The 26,575-nt window shown below is 38.0% G+C and overlaps 1 protein-coding gene across 1 annotated transcript in view; it reads left to right on the forward strand.

The window, feature by feature from the left end:
• Positions 1-26,575, forward strand: part of LOC146000437 (cytoplasmic aconitate hydratase-like) — a 123,673-nt gene that overhangs the window by 68,240 nt on the left and 28,858 nt on the right. The window contains exons 10-17 of the mRNA XM_083138065.1: positions 14,863-15,022; positions 15,707-15,927; positions 17,709-17,865; positions 18,656-18,891; positions 23,055-23,191; positions 23,622-23,769; positions 24,465-24,587; positions 25,712-25,897. Of these exons, the coding sequence (XP_082994191.1) occupies positions 14,863-15,022; positions 15,707-15,927; positions 17,709-17,865; positions 18,656-18,891; positions 23,055-23,191; positions 23,622-23,769; positions 24,465-24,587; positions 25,712-25,897 (1,368 nt within the window). The remainder of the gene's footprint in view (positions 1-14,862; positions 15,023-15,706; positions 15,928-17,708; positions 17,866-18,655; positions 18,892-23,054; positions 23,192-23,621; positions 23,770-24,464; positions 24,588-25,711; positions 25,898-26,575) is intronic.

A 26,575-nucleotide genomic window follows, 5' to 3' on the forward strand; every position in this document is an offset into this window, starting at 1 on the left:
CGCTAAGTAACAAAAATGAAATCAAATCATTGATTGATTGCTCAAATTGGTTTATTTTACTTCGCTTTTCCGCCACCTTTGGTACAACAAAATAGATGAAGGAACACACACAAAGAACACAAATGGCCAATCCGAGATTCGAACCCAGGATCTCTGGCTTAGAGTCAAATCAAATAGTTTTTTTTATTTTCGAATGTGGGTGGGGGTTACGTGTACTTTTTTCTAGTACTCATTCATAATTTTACAATCTTTTCCTGTTATTGACATTCTTCTTTTTTGAAGAAATACTGGCCCTAAAGAGAGGAGGGGTGTGACTCACACGAACCCCCCCCCTTGAGCACGCCACTGGCTGCTACCCCAAGTGTCGACGTCACCGCACGTCACTGTTTTCGAGTATACCTTCGATTTTCTACCGTCGTGAGAACAGAAAAATAAATTCATTTTTTGGGCCGTTTTTCAAACGACCGCTCTGAAATTTTATAAATAAATTTTAAAAAACCTCGTGGTCCGATCGTGATGAAATTTTTTTGTCACACACTGTCCCAGGTTCGGTCTCACAGACCTCTATTTTAAAATAAACATAAAACATACTTAACAACTGTCGAATGCTATTTAACTAATTCGGTTTGTTACGTAAAAGACTACACAAATAACTAAAAAATGTATTTTAAATTTTATAGTACAATAAAAATGTATTAAAACATAAAACTGCAAAAAATGAACCTAATATTATATGATATCATTATTACTGTTAAAAATCAAATACCGTTTACTCTAAATTTTACTTTTTGTTATATTTTTATTGTTTATTATACATGTAATAATAAAAATATAAAAAAGACCCATAAAACACCCACTAAAATAAAAATTACAGTAACTTTTAGGTCCTTTTTTTTTCTCATACGTTTTCTCTGCACTTGTTGCAAATTTTGGCAGAGCACTCGAGGCAGATGGTCTTCTTGCAATAATGGCAAACATAAGGCGTCTTCCTATTCGTTCCTTCCTTTGGTTGACGATTCAGCCTTTACATTTCTATCTTCATCACTTTCATCACTGGTTTCACTCCCGGAATTCACAGGTGGCAAAACAAATTCGTCTTCACTTTCACCTTGTTCCGATTCTGAATTATGTTTACATTCAATTACATTGTCACTACCTGACCCTACATCACCTCCTAAAGGGTCTTCAAACCATTTTAAAATCGTATCCTCAAAATCAGGATCTGTAACACACACAGTAGACGAAGGGCCGGGCATAACGCTCAGGTCCGGTCTCGGAGACCTGTAAGCACGAAAAAAGCTATATAAAAAAGCTCAAGGTCACATTCAAGTGGCTACTGACGACATAAACCAATGCAGGGTTCGGGAAGGGCCGCAATCTCCTACCCCACTCCTATGCATAAACAGAATAACAATAAACGCTAGCGGTCTGTGAGACCGCACCTGTTAACCCCTTCAGACCTGTCTTTTTCTATAACGAAAAAAAAATGATGAAATGTAGCTATAAGAGGTGCCCTGGTTACAAAAACAACATTTATTTTTGTATGAAAACATATTCGTACATTTTTGGCATGTACATGATCTAATCTAAATTCATGTTAAAGTGAAACAAAAATTTATGATATTTACTTTCAATGTCGTCAATTATTCCCGCCGTCATTGCTATTTACTCTCTATTTTCTGTCTGTGATAACAGTTGGCAGTAGCTTAGCGATTTCTCAGCAGACGAAATGTACAAAATTATGCGGAAAAAAATCAAATGCTGAAACATTCGCTATCACGCAATAAAAAAAATAATAAAAGTGATGTACATGATCATGTACAAAGGGTTAAGTTTGTGACAATTACTTTTGTCACCAGTCTTTTTTGTAGTTTATGTGAGTGTATTTTAGAATTTCGTAAATACTCTTTAACAACTTTCTGTAGCCAGTTGTGCTTTTTGGCTTTTCTTGGATTTTCGGTTCTAGACGGCGAGGGTAGGAAAACAATGGCGACTTGTGGAATTTTTTACACTAAGGGTGACTTTTACATGCTCAACGAATGGAACAACGTCCGAGCTGCAGACCGAGGGGGAGTTCTGTCGCAACACGTGTGAGGACTGCTCTGTTTTTTTTTCTTCACCCCCAAACCTCCCAAGTGGACAACGAGCCTGGAAGAAAGACCACCGTCCAGCATTTTTTCTAAGCTAACGAACTGCGAGGCGGTTGATTTTTGAAGTTTCAAGTTTTCCTTAAATACCCCTGGACTCCAGAGGACCGACACAGTTTAGCGCCATATTCAGACCGAACACCATCTCCGCGTCACTTTGCGCGAGATACGGAACTTTGCTTTGTTTTAATTTTTCGACCGCGTCGTGTTAATTGTCGTGAGTGTGTGATCACAGTGACAGTGCCAGGAATTGAGGCCGTGTTAATTACGTGTTTCACGTGCTCCATGTGTGTTTTTTCCCCTTTTTGTAAGGAGGGACATTGAATAACCATGGGCGGTTAAAAACTACGAGAGGGACGGGACCTTCGGGTTTCCGATTACTGCTGCCATGAAGCCAAGAGAAGAAGCCACGACGCCTGCTTAAGTATACGACGCCTTAAGTCAAGAGAACCGCACCACGACGCTTGCATAACGGCGTCTGAGATGAAAGCCACGCCGCAGCGACAACTCGCATTGCCAACCCAGATGAGAGACGAAAGTACCACAACGGTGAGACGGATGTTACGCCGAGAAAAGAAGAAGAGATAGAGAAGAGAGAGAGATGAAACGACGTCCGCCCTTAGACGACCCGACGCCCTGCGTATCCCCGAACGGCCATTGAAGCCACGATCGGATGCAACGCCCCGAGCAGACAGATGGAAGCGAGGTGCTTTTTCCGCCCATCTTCGTCGCCGCGATGGAAAATAGGAAGAAAAATGAATGTTACGTCTAAGTCGAAGAGACAGTTTTTGCCCGCCAGGAGGACAGACTGTCATAGCCACGAGTATCGTCGGGAAGCCGCAACGAGGACAGTCGACATCAACGAGGACCACGCCGCCATTGAGTCGGTATAGTATCCTCCAGTTATTTCTTTATGTGTGAGAGTGAACATTTGTCCACCCACGTCGCCACGGGTTTGTCATAACACAAAGCGAGATGAAATCGAACAATGTTGCCTGCAACTACTAATTATTTAGGCCAATCAAATCGAAAGTACTGTAAATCTTCATAAATTAAGAACCTATTTCGCTCACCCTTCGAAATTCTATAAATGTAAAAGACCTACTATTTGTTATTGTTTTCCTATTCTCGCGCCGAGTATTTATATAATTAATTATTTGACTTTTACCGTGCTCTTTGATATATAGGTATTAGATAACTAGGTACTAAATAATATAGCCAACTTAATCATTTTTAATATATCCTAGTTTATATTACAGTCGTTTGTATTATCAGCACTCGTGTACTTGTAATCAACTTAATTTCCTCTTGTCATTCATTTAGTGTATGCTTATTTGCATTGTAGTGCCTCAACAATGTGTAATGTCAATTATTATTTACTTTTGTAACTATGACGCCTAGCTAATCGCGTCTCATTCGTGACAGAGTGCTGGCCGCGCTTATTTACATTGAAAGCAAGCCTAAGGGGCTAATAGAAATCTCAAATTCGAAGGTACACGGAAAATAAACCAAAGAGGCGGTTAGATATTTTATCATGTAATGGTATATTGTGTTCACCCCTGCAGCGTGTGTGTGTGTGTGCATGATGGAATGAGAGCGAGGGGATATGTACAAGGAATGTGTTATATTATCATTGTTGTGTTTATTTTTGCCGAATACACGTATATATTCGTTATCCTACAGGTGTTCTTGATTCATTTATATGTATGTATAGATGTATATCCTCGTATGGTCGATATTTTTGGTTTTAGTCCTGAGTTTGAAGCTGCGTAGCTTGTCTCCATTGACCAGAAGGGTTATAGTTTTCTATTATTACAATTATTATTATTATTATTATTGGTATAAATGAATAACAGCACCACTTTATGCACGACGTGGCTTACCGCCGGAGGTGTAAATAACCGACCCGGTAACATGAACCTGGAATTAAACCGTTAGCTGGTGGTAGGAATCGTGTTTCCTTAACCGGAGACGCGAACCAAGGACCGACGACCGTCCAATCGGGCGGCCGCGGAACCCTGAACCTACGGACTAGCGGTAGAGTTGTTTGGCACCTCGAACTGGGGACTTCGGTCTCCAGGACGAATGGTCAAACCCCGTTACAATTTGGCGCCCGAACAGGGACCGGTCTTCTTTTTCGCCTTCGTCGGGAGTGTAATGGTAGTAGTTTTACAAGTGCATAATATTTTTTCAGTAAGCGTTGAAATGTTTTTATACGTATTTTGCTATGTTTATTGATATCCATATTTAGTATTCGGTGTTTATGTTATCTCGGCGCGAATTTGATTAACGTAAAGGGCAATTATGTAGGCAAACATCGGCAAGGGCGATATTTCAAGGAAGTATGTTATACAGATTTAGTGGCAATTTTTTGTGTGCGCGCGTCGTTTTTATTTTCATTAGGCTTCTACAAGGTAGCAGGAAAGGACCCGTCGTGTCCTCCTCTCTGCATTTTTGATAGGTAATTGTTTGTATTGTTTTTCTGTAGTGCGTTATATATTTTTGAAGTGCAGATTTATTTTCTGACGACCTCAGGTCATAGTGAGTGTTTTAAATATCTAATGAAATTGAGAAGTGAGAAAGTTATTTATCGAAAGATGAGCGAAGCACGGAATTGTGTAGTTTGCGGGATTGAAATCCCATTAGGTGAAATGGACCCGTCGAACGAAGCGCAGCCGCGCTGTAGTACTTGTGTTATTTCGTCAGGAACTCCAGGACACGGGGGCTTAGTTGTAAATACTGAGTCCACGCCACCTTCTGAAGATCCGAATCAGCTGACCGTTTCCCCCCCGGAAGATGTCGCTCCGATGGAAAAAACAGATGATGCATTGAAGAATGGCGCCGGCACCAACGACAGGATGTTCGAGATGATAAGACAGCTGATCCGGGCGGAGCATGCAGACACACAAAAGCGAATCGAACAGCTTGAGACCCGATTCCAGGAAGTAGTGCGTGTTTCGGTGGAACAAATGACTGAACGTTTTTCCACGCGCTTGCAAGACAGTGAGCAGAAACTCACCGCGGAAATCGCTCGCTTGGATTCCCGTGTTGATGACCAGGACCAGCAGTTGGCAACACTGTCGCGACGGACAGACCACACGGAAGAGGGACTGGCGCTTATGAGACATTCCTCGGCCCAGCTTGAGGCGAGCTGTCACCAAAACTTCGAAGGTATGAGAGAGCGCGTGGCGAAAACAATAGGCGAGGTTGATGACCATTCCCAAAGGATACAGGCCTTGGAAAAAAGAATGGACAGTTTGGACCTTTCTCACCCTCAGCGACGAGAAACGCCCACGGCTACGAGGACAAACCCAGGTACTTCGGCCACCAGCAATAATGAAGACCCTTCGACTGAACTGATAATAGTCAATGAGCCACCGGTAAACGAGAGTTTCCCCGGTTTACCCACTCGACCAGCGACCACCAGCTGCGAAGTTCATTATTCGGCACCCACAATTGCGAAGCGAGCTATTTTCCCTCTTGAATACAAGAACCATTTCAAAAGATTCAACGGGGCTGATCGGGTTTTACCGTCTGCATTTTTGGAACGGTTTGAAACTACCTCAGAGGAGCTGTCCTTAGGGAATGATGAAAAGATCCTTGTACTGCGGGGATTAATGGAAGATCGGGCGAAAAATTGGTTTCAAACGAATGAAAGGCATTTCACATCTTATGAAGCTTTCCGGGAGATGTTCCTAGGGCACTTTCAGCGGCCGATCCAAGTAGAACGCATGTTAATGTTACTGCGCAATGAAAGGTACAGCCGAAACGCGGGAGTTACGTACGCCCAATATTTCTGGAAAAAATATAATGAATTCAAGGCGCTGCAGCCTCAAATGACGGCTCCAGAAATAATCGCGGCGCTGATATATCATTTTCCGCAAGATGTCCGGCGTCACCTTAATGGCAGTTGTGTGTTCGACCCCGACTCGATGTCGCTGACGCTGGAGAACCTGTACCAGTGCTCAGAAGAAGAAGAACGCGACAGGTCAGAGCGCTGGAATAAGCGTCCCAGACGAGAAGATGATCGTCACGGCCGGAACCGACGCCAGCGAGTTCAGATGGTTCAGCGAGGACAGCACCACGATCCACGCGCCAATGATCAGAACTTTCATCCCTTACCACCTTCGCCACAGAGAGAACAGCGGCAGTACCAGAGAGGCAGACGTGGAGGAGGAAATATGCGTCGACCGCCGCACGGCACAGTGCAGGGCAACCGCGACGATAAGTTTCAACTAGGTCAGGTACGTGATGGGTATTACCGACCCCACAGTCGATCAAGGAGCCCGCTGTCAGACCGAGGGACAGTAGAGCGAAATCAGGTGCAAACAAGAAGTGACTCTCCAACACCTGGCGTCTCCGGACTTCAGCGTTCGGGAGACCGCTCTTAGAGATTTGAAGTTTATGTTAATGGACTAGTTATATTTTTATATTTTACTCTTGTGTCATTATTGATTTTTATATGCGTATATTCCAATGTATTATCTTTTTACGTCCTTTAAGGATTGTTTTATTGTGTATTTACTCATAAAAGCATTTTTCAAGTATAGATTCGATTCATATACAGGGTGTTTCAAAAAAGTGTTCATATACAGGGTGTTTTAAAAAAAATATGTAACCTTCAAAAATCTCCCCAGCCGAGAGCGATTTTAAAGCCTACAATTTTTTTTGAAGTTAGGGGGGGCGAGATGTGACAATTACTTTTGTCACCAGTCTTTTTTGTAGTTTATGTGAGTGTATTTTAGAATTTCGTAAATACTCTTTAACAACTTTCTGTAGCCAGTTGTGCTTTTTGGCTTTTCTTGGATTTTCGGTTCTAGACGGCGAGGGTAGGAAAACAATGGCGACTTGTGGAATTTTTTACACTAAGGGTGACTTTTACATGCTCAACGAATGGAACAACGTCCGAGCTGCAGACCGAGGGGGAGTTCTGTCGCAACACGTGTGAGGACTGCTCTGTTTTTTTTTCTTCACCCCCAAACCTCCCAAGTGGACAACGAGCCTGGAAGAAAGACCACCGTCCAGCATTTTTTCTAAGCTAACGAACTGCGAGGCGGTTGATTTTTGAAGTTTCAAGTTTTCCTTAAATACCCCTGGACTCCAGAGGACCGACACAGTTTAGCGCCATATTCAGACCGAACACCATCTCCGCGTCACTTTGCGCGAGATACGGAACTTTGCTTTGTTTTAATTTTTCGACCGCGTCGTGTTAATTGTCGTGAGTGTGTGATCACAGTGACAGTGCCAGGAATTGAGGCCGTGTTAATTACGTGTTTCACGTGCTCCATGTGTGTTTTTTCCCCTTTTTGTAAGGAGGGACATTGAATAACCATGGGCGGTTAAAAACTACGAGAGGGACGGGACCTTCGGGTTTCCGATTACTGCTGCCATGAAGCCAAGAGAAGAAGCCACGACGCCTGCTTAAGTATACGACGCCTTAAGTCAAGAGAACCGCACCACGACGCTTGCATAACGGCGTCTGAGATGAAAGCCACGCCGCAGCGACAACTCGCATTGCCAACCCAGATGAGAGACGAAAGTACCACAACGGTGAGACGGATGTTACGCCGAGAAAAGAAGAAGAGATAGAGAAGAGAGAGAGATGAAACGACGTCCGCCCTTAGACGACCCGACGCCCTGCGTATCCCCGAACGGCCATTGAAGCCACGATCGGATGCAACGCCCCGAGCAGACAGATGGAAGCGAGGTGCTTTTTCCGCCCATCTTCGTCGCCGCGATGGAAAATAGGAAGAAAAATGAATGTTACGTCTAAGTCGAAGAGACAGTTTTTGCCCGCCAGGAGGACAGACTGTCATAGCCACGAGTATCGTCGGGAAGCCGCAACGAGGACAGTCGACATCAACGAGGACCACGCCGCCATTGAGTCGGTATAGTATCCTCCAGTTATTTCTTTATGTGTGAGAGTGAACATTTGTCCACCCACGTCGCCACGGGTTTGTCATAACACAAAGCGAGATGAAATCGAACAATGTTGCCTGCAACTACTAATTATTTAGGCCAATCAAATCGAAAGTACTGTAAATCTTCATAAATTAAGAACCTATTTCGCTCACCCTTCGAAATTCTATAAATGTAAAAGACCTACTATTTGTTATTGTTTTCCTATTCTCGCGCCGAGTATTTATATAATTAATTATTTGACTTTTACCGTGCTCTTTGATATATAGGTATTAGATAACTAGGTACTAAATAATATAGCCAACTTAATCATTTTTAATATATCCTAGTTTATATTACAGTCGTTTGTATTATCAGCACTCGTGTACTTGTAATCAACTTAATTTCCTCTTGTCATTCATTTAGTGTATGCTTATTTGCATTGTAGTGCCTCAACAATGTGTAATGTCAATTATTATTTACTTTTGTAACTATGACGCCTAGCTAATCGCGTCTCATTCGTGACAGAGTGCTGGCCGCGCTTATTTACATTGAAAGCAAGCCTAAGGGGCTAATAGAAATCTCAAATTCGAAGGTACACGGAAAATAAACCAAAGAGGCGGTTAGATATTTTATCATGTAATGGTATATTGTGTTCACCCCTGCAGCGTGTGTGTGTGTGTGCATGATGGAATGAGAGCGAGGGGATATGTACAAGGAATGTGTTATATTATCATTGTTGTGTTTATTTTTGCCGAATACACGTATATATTCGTTATCCTACAGGTGTTCTTGATTCATTTATATGTATGTATAGATGTATATCCTCGTATGGTCGATATTTTTGGTTTTAGTCCTGAGTTTGAAGCTGCGTAGCTTGTCTCCATTGACCAGAAGGGTTATAGTTTTCTATTATTACAATTATTATTATTATTATTATTGGTATAAATGAATAACAGCACCACTTTATGCACGACGTGGCTTACCGCCGGAGGTGTAAATAACCGACCCGGTAACATGAACCTGGAATTAAACCGTTAGCTGGTGGTAGGAATCGTGTTTCCTTAACCGGAGACGCGAACCAAGGACCGACGACCGTCCAATCGGGCGGCCGCGGAACCCTGAACCTACGGACTAGCGGTAGAGTTGTTTGGCACCTCGAACTGGGGACTTCGGTCTCCAGGACGAATGGTCAAACCCCGTTACAAGTTAAGGGTTAAATAAATTGCAGGTAGAAAGTTTTTAAATACAATTCTTAATTTTCAGATTTTTTTAAATCGGCACAAAAAAGGTACTTATCAATTTTGTGAAACAACTTTTTGTTCATTTTAGTTAGTCATCTTAAAAACATTATCATTGTCAATTCACATTGTGAAACCGGTCTTATACAATTCTTATTCAGTGGAGTAAAGTTTTGTTGAACCCAAAGTGAATGGGGATGTCGGATACTTTTTTGCTTTGAACTGTGGGAACTGCAGGCTGTCACTACGAGTATACTCTGTCCCGGTATCTCTGGAGCAAAACCGGGCATAGAAGGGGGAGGGAATGAGTGGACAGAGTGAAGCAGTGTAGCTGGTAGCTTCATTCGGTTTCTCTCCCCTCCACACAATCCTATTACCTCTCATGTGTTCATTGGTGGAGCCGTCTCACGTCACTGCTTGCGCAGAGACTTGCTTTAGTTTGCTTACTCCAGAGATACCTGAGAGAGTATAGGGTAGGAAGCCTGCGATTCGACGGACCTTGCTTGGGGCAACTCTGGGAGGTAAAGGCAGCCAGAGCATGGAGCTGATCACATCAATATTGTCAAGATCGAAGAATGTGTGGGGCCCTACTCCCCCTCCCCTCCACATGCCCCTATATAATATACACCTCATGATATCGTACAAAGAGCACGAGGAACTTTACCAACCTTTTACGTACTTAATTAAGAGATACATTTCCCGCGCGAGAAATGAATAAATATTAGTGGAGAGATTTATTTCGACTAACGCTAACAATTACTGTATTTTAGACGATGCTGTCGCTCAGTATTCTTAGTATGCCATTTATTAAAAAAACAAGAAAATAAATGTAAACAAAAGCGACATTTTACCTTTGAAATGTAAGTAGTTAAGAGTTATTTTATTCCTTTGCATTTGTCTTCAGATCATTCAAAACAAATAAAAAAACTGCACAGGCCTGAACATAACTTATTCTCGCGTCTACAGAGATGACAATACAAATTTGGAGGGACATTATGAAATTTTCAAGATTAGTTACTAAAGAACACGTAAAGTGAGTGAGAAGAGACCTCCCCGATTGGGTAGTGGTAACATCGACGCTTTGTATATAATCAAGGGTAGGGTGACCAGACATATACATTTAAAAAAGAGGACAGAGCATGGTGAAAAAGGAGGACAAAGTCATAAAAAAAGAGGACACCAAAAAAAAAAATGGCAACTCATTTTGCCATTACTCATAATGTAATCAATGTAAAAAAAACTACCAACACTTTGCTGAAATATAATTCTGATGATTTTTTCAATAATTTCTTCTTACCTTTAAGCAACGAAAGCAAATGTAAGAGTAACCTTTGCTTTAACTTATTTCCAAAACCGAATTTAAAGTTTAGGTAGTTTAGATTGGGTCAAGAAATATGATTTTTAATGCCACGAAAATTTCTATCACTCTTTCAACAGCAGGAGAAAGTGACAGCGCTCTTGCAATTTACCTCATATTCGTTTCTTCAATCCTTTTAAAACTGGATATTTTCTTGCAAGATCATTGATGAATTTACACTTTCGCTTCATTTCATAAAAGTAAACTTAATACTCAAAATTCTCACTACGCGTTTCTCTATCGACTATGTATGACTCGAAATTGAACTGGCCGACATCTGTGACGGAGTGGTTAGCACACCGAGCCAGAACGCCAGAGGTCCCGGGTTCGAATGCCAGACTGGGCATGTGTGTTCTTTGTGAGTATCCCTTCATCAAAATCATCATATCATCACTCATCCTCATCTTCGCGATTAGCCAAAATGGCAGAAAAGTGAATTAAAATAAACCATATCAATAAATCGAAAAGAACTGCTCAGACTAAATGTGTTTCGCAAGTCTCAGATTGCGAAGCAACGAGTTGGAATAATACGTACTAAAGGCTAGGGGTGTGCGGGACAGAACATTTTTTGGTTGGGACAGGAATTTTTTTTAAATCCCGACCTTCGGGACGGAAAAAAGTCGCAATTTTCCGACCAAGCTGGGAAATTTTCTGGCCGGGAAATGTTAAAAATGTCCCGATGCTGGGGGAATCACGAATTTTACACGTCCATTTTCCTTAAGCTTTCTTTCTGAAATTTCTTGAACAAAAGCTAACAATTTGTGAGAAGTGTCAAGACATTTACAACGCAAAAAACGTCAAGAATTAACCACTTTCAAAAGTGACCATTTGGAAGTTCCCGACTTTTCGGGATCCCGAGCACTCGGAAAATACCGAATGGTCATTTTAAAAAGTCGTAAATTCTCAAAGTTTTCTGCATTGTAAGTGTCTGGAACTTTCTCGGAAAATGTTAGTTTTTATTCCAGAAATGCAAAAACAATCACTTAAGGTGAAAACGACTTGTAGAATTCGAGATTTCCAGATCTTTGGGAAATTTTGAACATTTCCCGTCCCGAAAATTTTCGGGAAAGTGCGAGTTTCACCCGTCCCGAATGTCAGGATTTGAAAAATTTCCAGTCCAGATCCCGTTCCTACCAAAAAACAAAAAATGTCCCGCACATCCCTACCTACTGATGACTCAGTCGGCAAAGTGATCTTGTTCAGCTCCCAGATGCTATGTGAGCATTGCTTGAATACTTAACGCGCCCCAAGTGATAAGACGATCCTTGGCCGTGTCCGGATTGGCAAGCGCTCCGTCCCGTTGCTCTCGCGTGCCGTCGAAGTCACGTCCAAGTCGTCCGAATCTAAGTACATGTCCCCTTGTAGTACGGTTGTCACATTTCCCGCCAGGTGTCAGCCCGAACTTCACCCACCGCGCTCTGGGGCGCAGGCGCACCGCACGGAAGCAGAAGGGAGACGCCAAACAAAAATCACAATGATTTCCACCCATTTACTACTCATATTAAAAATGTAACATGCTATTTCATCATTTACAATTTTTCTACATTCAGTATTATCGATAAAATGTTAAAGTATCACTGAGTTTTACATCGACTAATCAGGAAATGTTGTCTGGACAAAGTGAAAGTTGGAATATGGCTGCCAAGCGCAGGGTCACAGTGAGTTCAAGCGTGCATCTGTCGCGCCTCTCTGTTCTACCCTCCGACTCCACGTCTGCCGCGAATTCGGACAACGGACGTTGGCTGAGTCCCCGGATGGAACGGTGGTCTAGGTACAGCGCCTAGAATAACGTAGTGGTTTTGCTCTCTCTCGCTGGTTCCACTCGAAAATGAAATCCGCTAGAGGCGCTGGTGTTGACACCGGGGTACAGCGCTCGACTGCTTATAATGGAAGTAAATGGGGTTTTTGCTGCAACGTCTGATTCTTTTCTTTGTAACATTTCTTTGCATCAGAAAATTGTTATGATATTTGGTACAGTAGTCGCGAAAATATTAAAGAATATTATGAACCGTCTATCATGACCTGTCCTTGAGTTTTTTATTAACAATACGGAAGAAAACATAGGTATGGATTGTAACACGTAACATGACAATTGCTGCGAGAATTAGTATTGTGTATGCATTATCCTGAAAGGTTCATTAATATTGTCATTGTCACAAATATTATTTTTATGGAAATTCACACAGACAATACTCGTTTATTTTAATTAATTAATTTTATTATTAATTAATTTAATTAATTTGCGGTTTATTTTCATCAAGTACAAGGTAGACATTTTACAGCCAAGTCACGAGTAAAAATGCACAGTCCTTAACACCAAAGTTCTACTTACCAATTGACACGAATGTAAAGCAATTTGTTGATAGAGATGACAAGATACATCGTAATCGGCTATTTCAACTCCATGGAATATGAAATTAAATTCTTTCGAATATCTGCATTCCGGGGAAATGACTTCATAATATGTACGCCACGAAACATTTTTTCCCCTTCATGACACTATTTCAATTTTATTAGTATACAAAAATAAACTTGTGTACACAATCCAACGTTTGACGTCCAGCCTCACATGCGATATGTTGATGCTCGTGTTGCGTTGCACATAAAACGTATTTATGTTACTTTTCTGTGTAAATTAATACCATTTCGTGACTGCAAATCACTCCACAAATATAACTGTTTCCATCAATTCACTTACCGCCTTTCTAGAGAAACAAATCTACACAATATATTCCAAAAACTAACTAAGCCGCATTACTTTCATAACAAAATTAGCCGCTGTGTCGATCGCACTGCCATCTACTTGTCATCGTCTCGGGGAACCAGTTTCGTGGGTCGTTTTCCACACTACGTTATTCAAGGCGCTGTAGTCTAGGTGACATCTGCTGCCGATTCGGACGCGGCCCTTATGTGTGGAAGCATTCTCTATGCAGCATATTTGCTACGGTCGATGCTATACTCTTCCCAGAAAAGGAGGACATTTACCGATTTCTAAGAAATCCGCCCGGACGCCGGACAGACACCTAAAAAGGAGGACATGTCTGGATAAAAGAGGACGTTTAATCACCCTAATCAAGGGGGTCCCGGATTCGATACTCAGTGGAGGCACGTAGTGGTTCGGATCCAACTTTAAACGTAGGGCCAGTCCCGATTAGTCTATATACTTGCATAAAGTGGACTTAAAGCAAAAGCTTTTTTTAAAAGGAAAAAAACGGGCACTAGAAACGCTCCAGATTTAGCGAATTTTTCTGTAGTTGGCAACTGTGCTCCAGAGTGAAGAACTTTGGACCTTGCAGATGTGAGAAAACAGAGGTGGTTTTGGTTTTTCCCGTGTGACTGTGAGTCATGAGGTGAAAAATATTTGCGGCGCCAACAATGGCCAAAGCCAGCCCCCTACCCCCACCCCCACCCTGTCAAAAAGTAAACAGGTAAATTTCGTGATAAAATGAAATGAAAATGTACAGAAACAGTTTGTGGCAGGGTTAGGTAATGATGGAGACACCCGAAAAGTATCATGTAACTCGTCTCAAGAAGAAATACTGTGGGTTCAGTTTCTGATGGATTGGCTTGGCATGCTGCTATTCAGGAGCCCCAAGAAATAAATATTCACAGGTTTTTCTGGTCTGCAACTCAATATGCGAGTATGTTGTCAAAATTGCAAATGGTTTGAATTTAATTCAATATTTCATTATTTTATATTCTCTATTATATTTTATAAAATTCATGTGCAATATAGTCACATATTATGTACGTAAATAATATAGATTTTTAAAATTGTATTACAACTTACAGATGTACTAAATGTGAGTGGCAGCCATTTTTCACATGCACATATTCATGTGATGCAGATATCACAAACAGCTGAAGACATAGAAACCATCATATTACCTCTATGCTATTACACATATTGTCTGTCTTATCTGTTTAGCGGTTTTGGGTTCTATTTGATACGGAAAGTGTCAATTTCTTTTATAGAAAATTTATTAGTTTCTAAAAAGCAGGGTCTCCAGAAATCTGGAAGTCAAACTAGATGTGGTATATCTTAATACTTAATGCCTCATCCTATTGCACTCAAACCTAATGTTGGTGCTTTATTTGTATTTCTATTTTTGTTGATGTATGGAGAAACTGCCCCTTTGCGTCAGATACATCCCCACACTCCGCGGAGATGAGATGAATTCACAAATACTGAAATATATTATTATTTTTGCTCTTGCAGATTGGCTTTAAAGGGTATGGCATACCAGCTGATAAATTGGACACCACTGCACCTTTTGTTCATGAAGGTCGTGAATATACATTAAAGCATGGGTCTGTAGTTATTGCAGCAATCACATCATGTACAAACACAAGCAACCCTTCTGTAATGCTGGGAGCAGGTGAGGAACTGTGCTATGTTTTATGTTAACTTATATTAACATCCTGTGATTATTTTATTGAATTTTCAACATTCCATTCTATGATCTAAACATGTGTTTCATTTGTATTTAAGCTTGCCATACTCAGAAGCAGTATTTGATATATTAATTTTCAATAATTAAAACTAATAAATTATTAACATTTCTCTCTTGTTATTCAGGGGATCATTATGGCGATCCTGTTGCTACTAGTTATATGTAGAAATAATGGAAATGCATCTTCCCCACAAGATACTTTACTGAGGTTTATAACTAAAGTGATTTGGTTATATACCTAGTAATTGAAATTGTTTCAGTATATATCACTTTGTCATGTGAGAACAAGAGGGACATAACTCCAATTTATCAAATTTACAGGAGAGAGGAAATAATGTATTCTTTGGAATACATCAAGAGTCAGTAAATTGGAGATATCTGACTCCACCTTACTGCTTAGGATTAGAAGTGGAGATATGTTGATCTGACTTCAAATAGCTCTCAGAGGAGTTTATTTAAACAAACCTGAAAACTACATTTTTGGAATTATGTTCCTCTCTGGTTCTCATGTGACAACTTTGTAACATTATGTTTTTTGAATTTTTGTTTTAATGTTAAGATTTTTTTCTTGATGTTTTTACTTACGCAATTTCTATATTTATTTCTTAGGTTTACTTGCTAAGAAGGCTGTGGAAGCTGGGCTGTCAGTTGCTCCATACATTAAGACAAGTTTATCTCCAGGCTCTGGTGTAGTAACTTACTATCTTCAAGAAAGTGGAGTTATTCCTTACCTCCAGAAGTTGGGTTTTGATGTAGTCGGTTATGGATGCATGACATGCATTGGAAACAGTGGACCTCTAGTTGACGAAATAGTAGAAGCAATTGAAAAGGTAAGTAAATAAATTCATTATTATTCACTATTTATTTATAAAAACAGCACATTGATTGATTTTATAACAGGTAACAATTCACTACCTTCATTGTGTGCATCATCAGACTGAAAACCTGTGTAGTAGTGGATTAGTTCACTGAATCAGTTCCGAGATAGTTAATTGTTAAAGGTTGTTTTTCATTAATTAACCATCTTGGAATTTATTCAGCAAACTGTGTAATCCACAACACAAGGTTTTTGCTCTAACTCCATTGCTCTAGTCAACCTTCGTGGTGAAGTGGTTAGCATAGCATGCTGTGACGTCAGGGGTTCCAAGTTTGAATCCCAACCTGGAAATGGTCATAGTGAGTGTCCCTTCATAAATGTTCATCATATCATCACTCATCCTCATTGTTATGTTTCGCCAAGAGTGGCAGAAAAGTGATGCTAAATAACAAATATCAATTCCATTGCGTCTAATGATGCGGACAAGAAGGTTGTGAAATGTTATCTGTTATAAGAACAAATATGCTGTTTATAAATATATGGTGAATAGTAATGTATTTTTTCAGCATGTCATATAAGACAGTTTCACATGTTCTAAATGGAATTCCACATTTCTTTTTTACTTTATATTAATTCTGCCAATCCAAATATTAAGCCGTGAGATTTCCTAATAGACTTCCAGCTTAAAACTGCTGTAAGGCTTTTTTATGTCCTCAATACAAAATTTCTTGGAATATTTATAGACGAGTGTCTAAACTGGAAAGTTCACATAGATCATTTATGCAAGAGGCTAAACACCGTATGTTACCAATTAAGAACCTTAAAAAATAGTTTCAATACAGTATGTATGCTAAGTATCTATTTCTCAAACTTCGAAAGTATTTTGAGGTATGGTATCCAATTTTGGGGGAACTCGGCTCAATCACAGAGGATTTTTAAAATTCAAAAAAGAGCATTGCGTATTTTGGCAAATGCACACAAAACTGATACATGTAAACCTCTTTTCAAAAAATTCCGTATATTAACACTTCCAAGTTTGTACATACTTGAAACACTTACTTTCATACACGAAACAAAATTGAACTATCCAAAGAACATAGACACCCACAATTACAATACCAGACAAAAAGATAACTTCCACATTCCCAAAGTGCGGCTAACTGCATACCAAACGGGACCTTTTTACTCAGGCATCCAGTTATACAATATATTACCAAAAAGTTACAAAAATTTTGAAAGATCCACAATCTTTAAAAGTAAAGTGAAAAAATTGTTATTGGAATACACATTATATTCAGTTCAAGAATTTCAAGAATTAAATAACTTTATAAAATAAATGTAGATCGTATACACTATATAATATGTACTTTTACAGCACTAGTTCACTTCAAAAAATAATTTGTCAATGTATGTTTTATTATTATATTATGTTATATTATAAAAAATTCTGCCAAATTGATGTATAGATATATATTATGTGCGTTGTCAACATGTTGTATTTTGTAATGTACATGCACCAATGCCCCTCAGGGGTACTTTCGGTGTGAAAATTGCTCAATAAACTCAAACTCAAAACTCAGTTCAGGAAGGCAACAAGAGGGATCCAATTTTGATTATACCATAAGTCGAAATGTTCTCTAAATCAGTAGGAGGAGTTTGACCTGCTAAACCTTTCCCTTCTATACAACCATACACATGCACATTGGTTGTTGTAGTTTAAACAATTACAAGAAGTGCCTCATCTGTTTAGGCTATTGACATGGTTAACCTATGTATATATTTTTCCTATTTTAGAATGACCTAGTATGTTGCGGAGTTCTGTCTGGAAATAGGAACTTTGAAGGAAGAATACACCCAAATACCCGTGCCAATTATCTTGCCTCGCCTTTGTTGGTTATTGCGTATGCCATTGCTGGAACTGTGAATATTGATTTTGAGAAGGAACCACTTGGTAAGTATAATTCGATTTTCAGCTTTCCATACACATACCTCAAGAGCTATAAGAAACAGTAAAATCACAAGAAGTGAGAATACTGTGAACATACCATCGATATTCAAGTGTGCTTGATTTTCATTTATTAAGATTTCATTCTCATGCATGTCATCTTTCTGCTTGCTTAATTTATCTAAGTTATTAAGGAGGTGTGTGTCCTCCAGGCCACCAAAATTCTCTTGACATCCTTGACTGAAGGTATTTGAATGCATGAAAAGTTAGGTTCTATATGCAGAGGTTTACATTTGAGACTTTGAGAAAGTAATAGAACTTGTTCACAAATGTGAAAATTGTATTAAGATGAGCAATAAGATCAACCCTGGCAGTTACAAAAACCCAGATGGATTCGTTGGAGTTACACCACCACTCTGTAGTCACATTTCCATTTTAAAAGTAGTCATAGGTACAAAAAATTAGCAAAATACATAACTGACTCGTAAAAATGGAAGAAATAATCTCCTTATCAATTTCTGGGTGTGTGACTTGGTATTCTATCTTTAGTTTGATTATCCATAGTAACCCCCGAGTGGGGTCATCCATGGTAACATCCCTTCTCTCCTCTGGGCTTAAATTTGCACCCTACCTACATATATTTTATATGACTCGGGAACAATCTAAACTTTGCCGTGGAAATGTCAGGGAATTTTGTTTCAACCCTTCTGTAGCCACCCTCAAAGAACTTTACATTCAAATCTTTGCAGAGTGCTACACTTGTAATGTTTTAATTTTGTAACATCTTATTTTGTAGGTTATGCTGATGGTTCAAAGCCTATATTTTTACGAGATGTGTGGCCTTTACGCAGCGAGATCCATGAAGTAGAGCAAAAGTATGTCATACCAGCCATGTTCAATGAAGTGTATTCTAAGATAGAGCAGGGAAGCCCAAGTTGGCAATCTCTAGATGCTCCCGGTGGAGATTTGTATCCATGGGATGAAAACTCCACTTATATCAAGAAACCACCATTCTTTGATGGAATGACAAAGGTAACATTAAACTGAAATATATTGTTATTACAGTCATCATAGATTATTTTGCATCTATGTACCGAGGGTGAAGTAAGTAATTTAACATAGCTAAACTCTGTGACGCAACAACTTCTTGAGGGTCCAAGACCTGTCACTTTCTTTCAACTGCTCTTATTGTGGGTGGCTTTGTACATTATAGTCTGCTTTTTCTTCTGTAGAAGTAGCTCCTCAATTCTCATCATATCATGATGCTGGCCAGGGCCGTAGTCAAGGGTATATGGTGGTATATGCTGTGTACCCTCCAGTGGCATACGCAAGGGGGGGGGGGTTATGGGGTTTAAACCCCTCCCTTGAGCTTGTGAAATATTATGAAAAATGCTGTGGAAAAAAATTAAATGGCCAATTTTTCACAGTCAAAGATCTGGGACAATAATATTACTTTTACTACTTCTACTACTAATAATAATAATAATAATTTGAATTATTATTTCCATGCAGCATGGAGAAAAGCACAGCATTCCAAACACACGCATCTTTTACTGATTATTTTCCTGTAGTTTACGGTTATTACAAGCATAAGAAAACAGTTTTTCTTTGTGACGTTTCAGGAGAACACACGCTCCTTTCATCAGACATTTATTTTCATTTTGACTAAAGATACAGTTATAACAATGGTTAGTAATTTTTAAACAAAAAGAATCTGTTATATAATGGATGTTGTCAATGTTACATTGTTGTAATATAGCAACTTAACTGTGAAAAAAGCAGTCTATTTTATTTTTATTTTAGAATTTTTTAAATTATGAATCCCAAATATCATCAGGTAATTCAATATGTAACAACATATTATGTTGTATGTTGCAGATCCGAAAATTTGTTTATACATGTGTGTGTGTGTGTGTGTATATATATATATATATTCATACATAGAGAGAGAGAGATTACAAAAAAGTTGAAATGTTTTATTTTTTTTTCAAGTGTTAGATTTTATTTGATTCTTGCTTTCTGTTAATAATATTTCGTACTTGTATCAGTCTTGCATTCGTGTTTTATCATCATTTTGTACATGTTGTTAAATGCTTGTAATAACCGTAAACTACAGGAAAATAATTCTATCATGCAAGCAATGCGTACATACAAGAAAAACTATCTTTTACTGATGCCTTGAAAATATGAGTTTATGAGTTTAGGTTAGGGTAACTATGATTTAAAAGAGAAAAAAGTTGTTTTGTATCTCAGTTGCAACAATGTTCAATACACTGGCGTACGCAGGATTTTTTTTTTCGGGAGGGACTGGAATAGTAAATGTGGATAGCACATGGCTTCGTTTTGGAGGGCAGGATGCATAATAAAATATTTCGTATTTTTGGAGTTTTTCAGTCTATTAAAATTGTATTGAAAGACAAAAATGGTAATAGGGATTCACTTTAAAAGAGGTTTCGCATTTACACATTTTGATTTTTTAAAGTTCTTAATGGATTTTTATTTGAAAATTCTGATTTTCTCAAAATTTCGGTAGGGGCTGGAACACCATCGGCCATTCCTCTACGTACGCCAGTGTTTAACGAACATGTATTTTTTTGTGTGTGAACAATGAAAATTAACTAAATAAAGTTATTGGTACGTTGTAAGAGGCTAATGTATGTATAGAGAAAGGCTAGGCGGACAAGAATAGTCACCAATTCGCCTTCCCATTATATTGTTTACCGCAGCTCGTTTGAATGTCTCTCTTTAAAGTGTCTCACCTTGTTGATGAGACAATTATTCAAACGACAATAAGCTTAATTATTGTAAAATGTTTTGTTGGTAAGAACAGCGAGATAATCGAGATGTGAATTGTCGGGGACATTTATGCAAGGAAAAAGCCGGAAAAATTCCAACCAATTTCAGGAATCAAATCTGGATCTCCCGCGTGATTGTTAGATGCTCTACCAACCAGACCACCGCAGCTCCTTTGATGAGTTCCATACTTTGATTATTTCAATTTGTTTTATTATATTTTCTTGTATTTATGGATCTTCTTCACCCTTGAAATGTCTCACCTCGTTGACCAGACAATTATTTCGTAACAAAGAAACAAAAAAATGCTCCCAGGATTTGATAAAAATCGAATGACTAGAAGTAATTTCATTCTATTGTTTTCATAAATACTATATTTATGTAGATCTCTACTACTTAATAGTAGTAGTAGTGGTGGTATTAGTAGTATTATTAGTATTAATTTAGCTAATTAATTAATTATAAGTATTATTAATTAATTGTGATTATTATTATTTAATTAAAGTATAATAAAACAATGGTAATCTGAATTTGGAATAAAGTTTTAGAAATAACACCCCCCTTGATGAAATCCTGCGTAAGCTACTGGTACCCTCTGTTAAACCTTACTCATTAGCATATACACTTCTGCTACAATGGGTGTACCTTCTTCTTATTTATTACAGTCAATACTTCTAGTTTCACATGATCAGGAACAATTTGGGAAGGGGAGAGGGAATGAATACACGATTCATGTCATCATTTTATCGCCATCGTTTGTCTGCTATAATAATTTTGTAAAACTGCGTACATTTAATTTTAACACAACCTTTGTTGGTCTCTCCGCAGGTCTTGAGTAATATGCCTTTTGTTATCAAAACCAATGTAGAAGTTTGACTTAACATGACTTGAGATATGGAAGTATGGAGTAAGCCCATGCAGACTATAAAGACTTTTATGGTTAAGCGCGTAAAGTGGGGTCTGCTGTATTTCAGTTTTAAAAACGAAGAGAACGAAAAGATAGAGAATTGTCGCTTTTTCTGTTATTTTTTTAAATTTTAATGTCATTACCATCAACACAGTTATTAACAGTATACAAACTGTTAATTCACAAAAGCAATATCAACTAGAAAATAAAATACAATAACACACGTTCCTATAACATACTAGTAGCCTTTGAAATCATTAAAATTTTGTATTTCATATTTTTTTTTTGTTCCAAAAATACCTCTGTTGGAATACCTCTTTCTGTCAATTATATGTATATCATCAGCAGCATTAATAATAAATTAATAATAAATTTCTTTAATAATAATAATAATAATAAATTTTCTTTATTCAGCAGGCGAGGTTCAGCCAAGGGCTGAACATAAATTACATATTTTTGTAAAGTTAATTGACTTCATCCATATATTTAATGGAAACATAATCTCCCCTTAACATATACCCTCTGAAAATTTTGGGACTACAGTACTGATGCCGGGTATACACTGAAATCCAATTTCCTTCATGTTTATGTATTTAAGGAGTTTGAGCAATTATTCTCAGTATATTATAAATGTTGCATTTGTACAGTGCAAGTTGGTCTTCATTTATTGAACAATATTCCTTTATTTCCTGAAATCCTCCCCAAGTTCATATTACATATTGGATGTGTGGCATGGCAAAACATACAGCACTTAAAGTAACTCATTAAGTTTCATGGAGATTCTTGCAGGGCAGTCTACTGCGTGACGATTTGTGAAAACGATGGAGACATAAGATTCCTACATATGCTCAACTGTTTCATCTGAGACAGACTGATTGCCGATAGATTTTCTCTTTGAAAGGCATACAGTTCTTGTATATTGGCCCCTATGATCAGCAACATACTTTGGTCACTCTTACCCCCCCCCCCCCCCAGCTACCCTTTTATTTAAGGCTTGGTGAACTCTAGGACCACTTTATCCCGAGACAAGGCCAGAAAAAATTCCAACCTTAGATCATCTACCGTGGGAATTAAACTTGGGGCTCCCACATGGCAGTCAGATACCCTATTGACTAAACCACTATGACTCCTATGCTTGCTATAACATATGAAAAAAATAAACTTGAATTTTTTGGTTTTAGTTGAAATAAGGGTAAAATTCTTTAACATATTTTTGTTATCGTCCTTCTTGTGTAAATTTAGTTTCGGATACGTTTTCTGGACTAGTCAGCAAATTGCTTTAAGACATAAACAACTGAATGTGATTGTCAAATTATTGAAAAATTATATTTTTGTATTCATCAACAAGATGATTTCCAGAAGAGTTAAGTTGGTATATTTTCCACAGTTCATGAACACGAAGATAATAGTTACTTTATAACAGTGGATAGTTAATTTAGTGCATTGTGTTTTATGTTGACTTAGGTTAAAATACATACTCAGTATTGTTTTTCAGGAACTTCCACCCATACAACCAATTCATAATGCAAATGTACTTCTAAATCTTGGAGATTCCGTTACAACAGATCACATATCCCCTGCTGGCAGTATTGCTCGGAATAGCCCTGCTGCAAGATACCTTGCTTCTAGAGGGTAGGTTTTGTCCTTAGAGTTAGAGTCCTACATAATTCTTAGTTATTGCATTTTATAATTTTTGGAAAGGGATAGAGAGGGGTGAAGTTTTATCAAGTGTTGTAGATGTTTATTTCTGTGAATGCAGCTCTAATGCAATACACTCCCTTTGGAAATTAATATTTCAGTTTATGAAACCTGAGGAGAAGGAATTGTCCAAAATCTGAAGAAATAAACCCATTTATGTGTCTTTAAATATTAAACTGTTCATTAGAAGAGTAACATTTTCCCAAATCTATATTTATTTTTTCAACTAATTTCAAAGAGCTTGTGTTGTCTTTCATATTAATAAGTAACTGAAATGAGAAATGTACATAAAAGTAAGTTAAACTGCTTATTTTTTTTTTTTTTTTCAACTTCATTCTAAATGTATTGTTTCATTTTTGAACAGGTTAACACCCCGTGAGTTCAATTCATATGGCTCACGCCGTGGAAATGATGCAGTAATGGCGAGAGGCACCTTTGCTAATATTAGGCTATTAAATAAGTTCATTGGGAAAGCAGCACCAAAAACATTGCACATTCCCTCAGGGGAAGTAGTAAGTACTTTGATTCTTTGGTATAATTATGCATATAGTGTAATATACATGCTCTGTGTAGTTAAAATCCTTATAAGTTCACCATGATTGTGAAATACTTTGTCAAGATGTCATTGCTGCCAACTGACTCATGCAATTGGAGTAGAAGTGCGCCATTGCCAAAATGAAGGTTGCAGTATGAGGTGCGACAATTTAATTCCCTTTTACTTCACTTTTCTGCCATTTTTGACTAATTGTGAAGATGAGGATGAGCAATGATGTGATGAAATTGATGAAGAGACATTCACAAAGAAGGTCCATGCTCTGGTCGGGATTCGAATCTGCAAGCCCTGGTAGCATGCTGTGCTACCAAACATGTTGGACATGTTCCACGTTACTTTCATATGAGTCAGACCAATCTAGTTGTTTGTTCGCAAGCAGCATAGGATACAGTTAGAGGAAATACATCGCTATAAGAATTGATAACAGAGGTTCTTGTTCATTGATTGCTATTTGTTTCATTTGATGCTTTTACTGGAACATTTCTGCTGATTGCCTTCCTGGTTGATGGAGATATTATAGTAGGGCAAATAGTGTCAAACCTTTAGTCAGTCATAATCAGATTTGGAGGTTCTTATTCTAGTGTATTATTTTAATAATAATAAAAAAAAAATCCCACAGGTGTTGCAAATTTATATATGATTGTTCATTTATAGATGGATATTTTTGATGCAGCAGAGAGATATCAGCATGAAGAGAAGCCAGTTGTTGTTTTGGCTGGCAAGGAGTATGGGTCTGGATCATCCAGAGATTGGGCTGCGAAAGGACCTTACTTGCTGGTCAGTTTCTTTTATTAGTGAATGTTTGTGGTGTGTATTGTTTATGAAAAATCTATTGAGGTTTGTGAAACAAGAAGTTGTAGACTTTAGGAAGTAAACCTTTCAATTTTTGTTGTGTCAATATATTTGATTTGTTTCTTTAAGTTTTAATTCCACTTGTATACACAGATAGGCTAATTGGGACTGGACCTACAGTTTAAAGTGGAATCCAAATCACTATGTGAATCCACTGGGTATTGAACCCTGGTCCATATATTTGAAGCTGTTATTATAATGCAAAGTGAATAATAGAATTGCAACCACATTCATGGAATAGTAACATTATCATTATCTTGCAGTATTGTCATAAATAGTAGTAAACTTATTTTTATTCCAACTATTTTTATTATATGTTTCAACATGCAAGTTTTCATTAATGAACATACTACATTAATTACAAAGAATGTATGAAGTACAAGTTATACAGTTAATGTAATTCACATTTTTTCACAATGTTACAAATAAAATTTGTAAAATTGTAAAATGGCAATATGAAAACATATTGAAAATTAGTTCATATGTCAACTGTTACACTAACACAAAGTCTGTGATAAGACCTGAAAGCTGGGGGAGAGTGTTTCACTTACTAATGAAGCATATTAGGTTGGGGATGTCTTGAGATAGTATGGAATCGGCTTACAAGCCACAATGAACAGATTAGTGATGTTTTATGCAAATTCAGCTAGCTGATCAGAAAGCATCCTCCATATCACTTCCACACTTTCTTCACCAAATGAAACAGAAAACAAGATACAAGATACGCGTTTGTTGAACCAAAATAGGCTGGTGCTTGTTGAGACAGTGGAATCATTGTATCTTCAAATTTCTGTTGGTAACGGGAATATTTTAGGTTAATATATAGTTTATAGACTTCACAATGCATGTTCCTCTTCTACACATTTCTTTACATTGCAAAGAAGCCTCCATGCAACTGTTAATAAAAGTAATTGCTACAGAAAAGAAGCATATTAGTCACATACACACACATATTCTGGAGATTGAAAATAGTACACCATGTTGATGTTTTGGTGGCAAGAAAAATAAATTATCTTCATTTGCAATAATTAGTTATTTTTTTATTTCAGGGTATCCGGGCTGTTATTGCAGAGTCATATGAGAGAATCCATAGGTCGAATTTGGTTGGCATGGGAATAATACCTTTACAATACCTCCCGGGTCAGACAGCTGAATCACTTGGACTGACAGGGCAAGAACTGTACTCAGTTCTTATTCCAGAGAATTGTCATCCCCAGCAACATATAGAAGTAAAGGTAATGCACATGAAACTACAATATTTCTAAGACATCTATAAAAGGGTATCAAATTAGAGGGGAGATGGAATTTGGAGAGGGAGCAGTAGACTATAGCAAGGAGTGTATTTACATAATTTATGAGGAGTGAGACTGTAAATTCATAACATGTTACTATTATTCTGAAAGTAACAAAAAATGTGTGAATTGAAATGACCATTTTACATTTTCTTTTGTATTTTTCTTTTTTTAGGTTTGCTTGTGAGAGGCAAGTGGAAAGAGAAAGATTAACTATTTGATTAATTTGTATTTACGTATTTGTTCAAAAATATTTCCTTTGAATTTGACACAATTGTTCTAATGTCATTTTATCAAAATGTTTGTCCTCAGAGCCACTTCTTGAGATTTGGTAATATGTAGATGAAAGTCAGAGGGTCTAACATGAGTAAAAGCACCACATATCAAACACAAAGTTTCCTCATGTGCTCATGTAAGATGTAAGCATATTGAGTCTAAAACATTTGATCATTCAAATGATTGGAAAATCTTTTTTCATATCTGATGATGTCACCTCATTTGGGCATCATCCACTACAGTGTTCAGCTTCAGTACTCATTCAAATGTGATGCCAAGTGTCCCGGGTTCAAATCCCACTCGGGCTTGGTTGTTTGTGGATGTCCATTCATCAAATTTCATCAC

This window comes from Lepisma saccharinum, chromosome 1, assembly GCF_977018435.1.
Source record: "Lepisma saccharinum chromosome 1, izLepSacc3.1, whole genome shotgun sequence".
Classification (NCBI taxonomy): Eukaryota; Metazoa; Arthropoda; class Insecta; order Zygentoma; family Lepismatidae; genus Lepisma; species Lepisma saccharinum.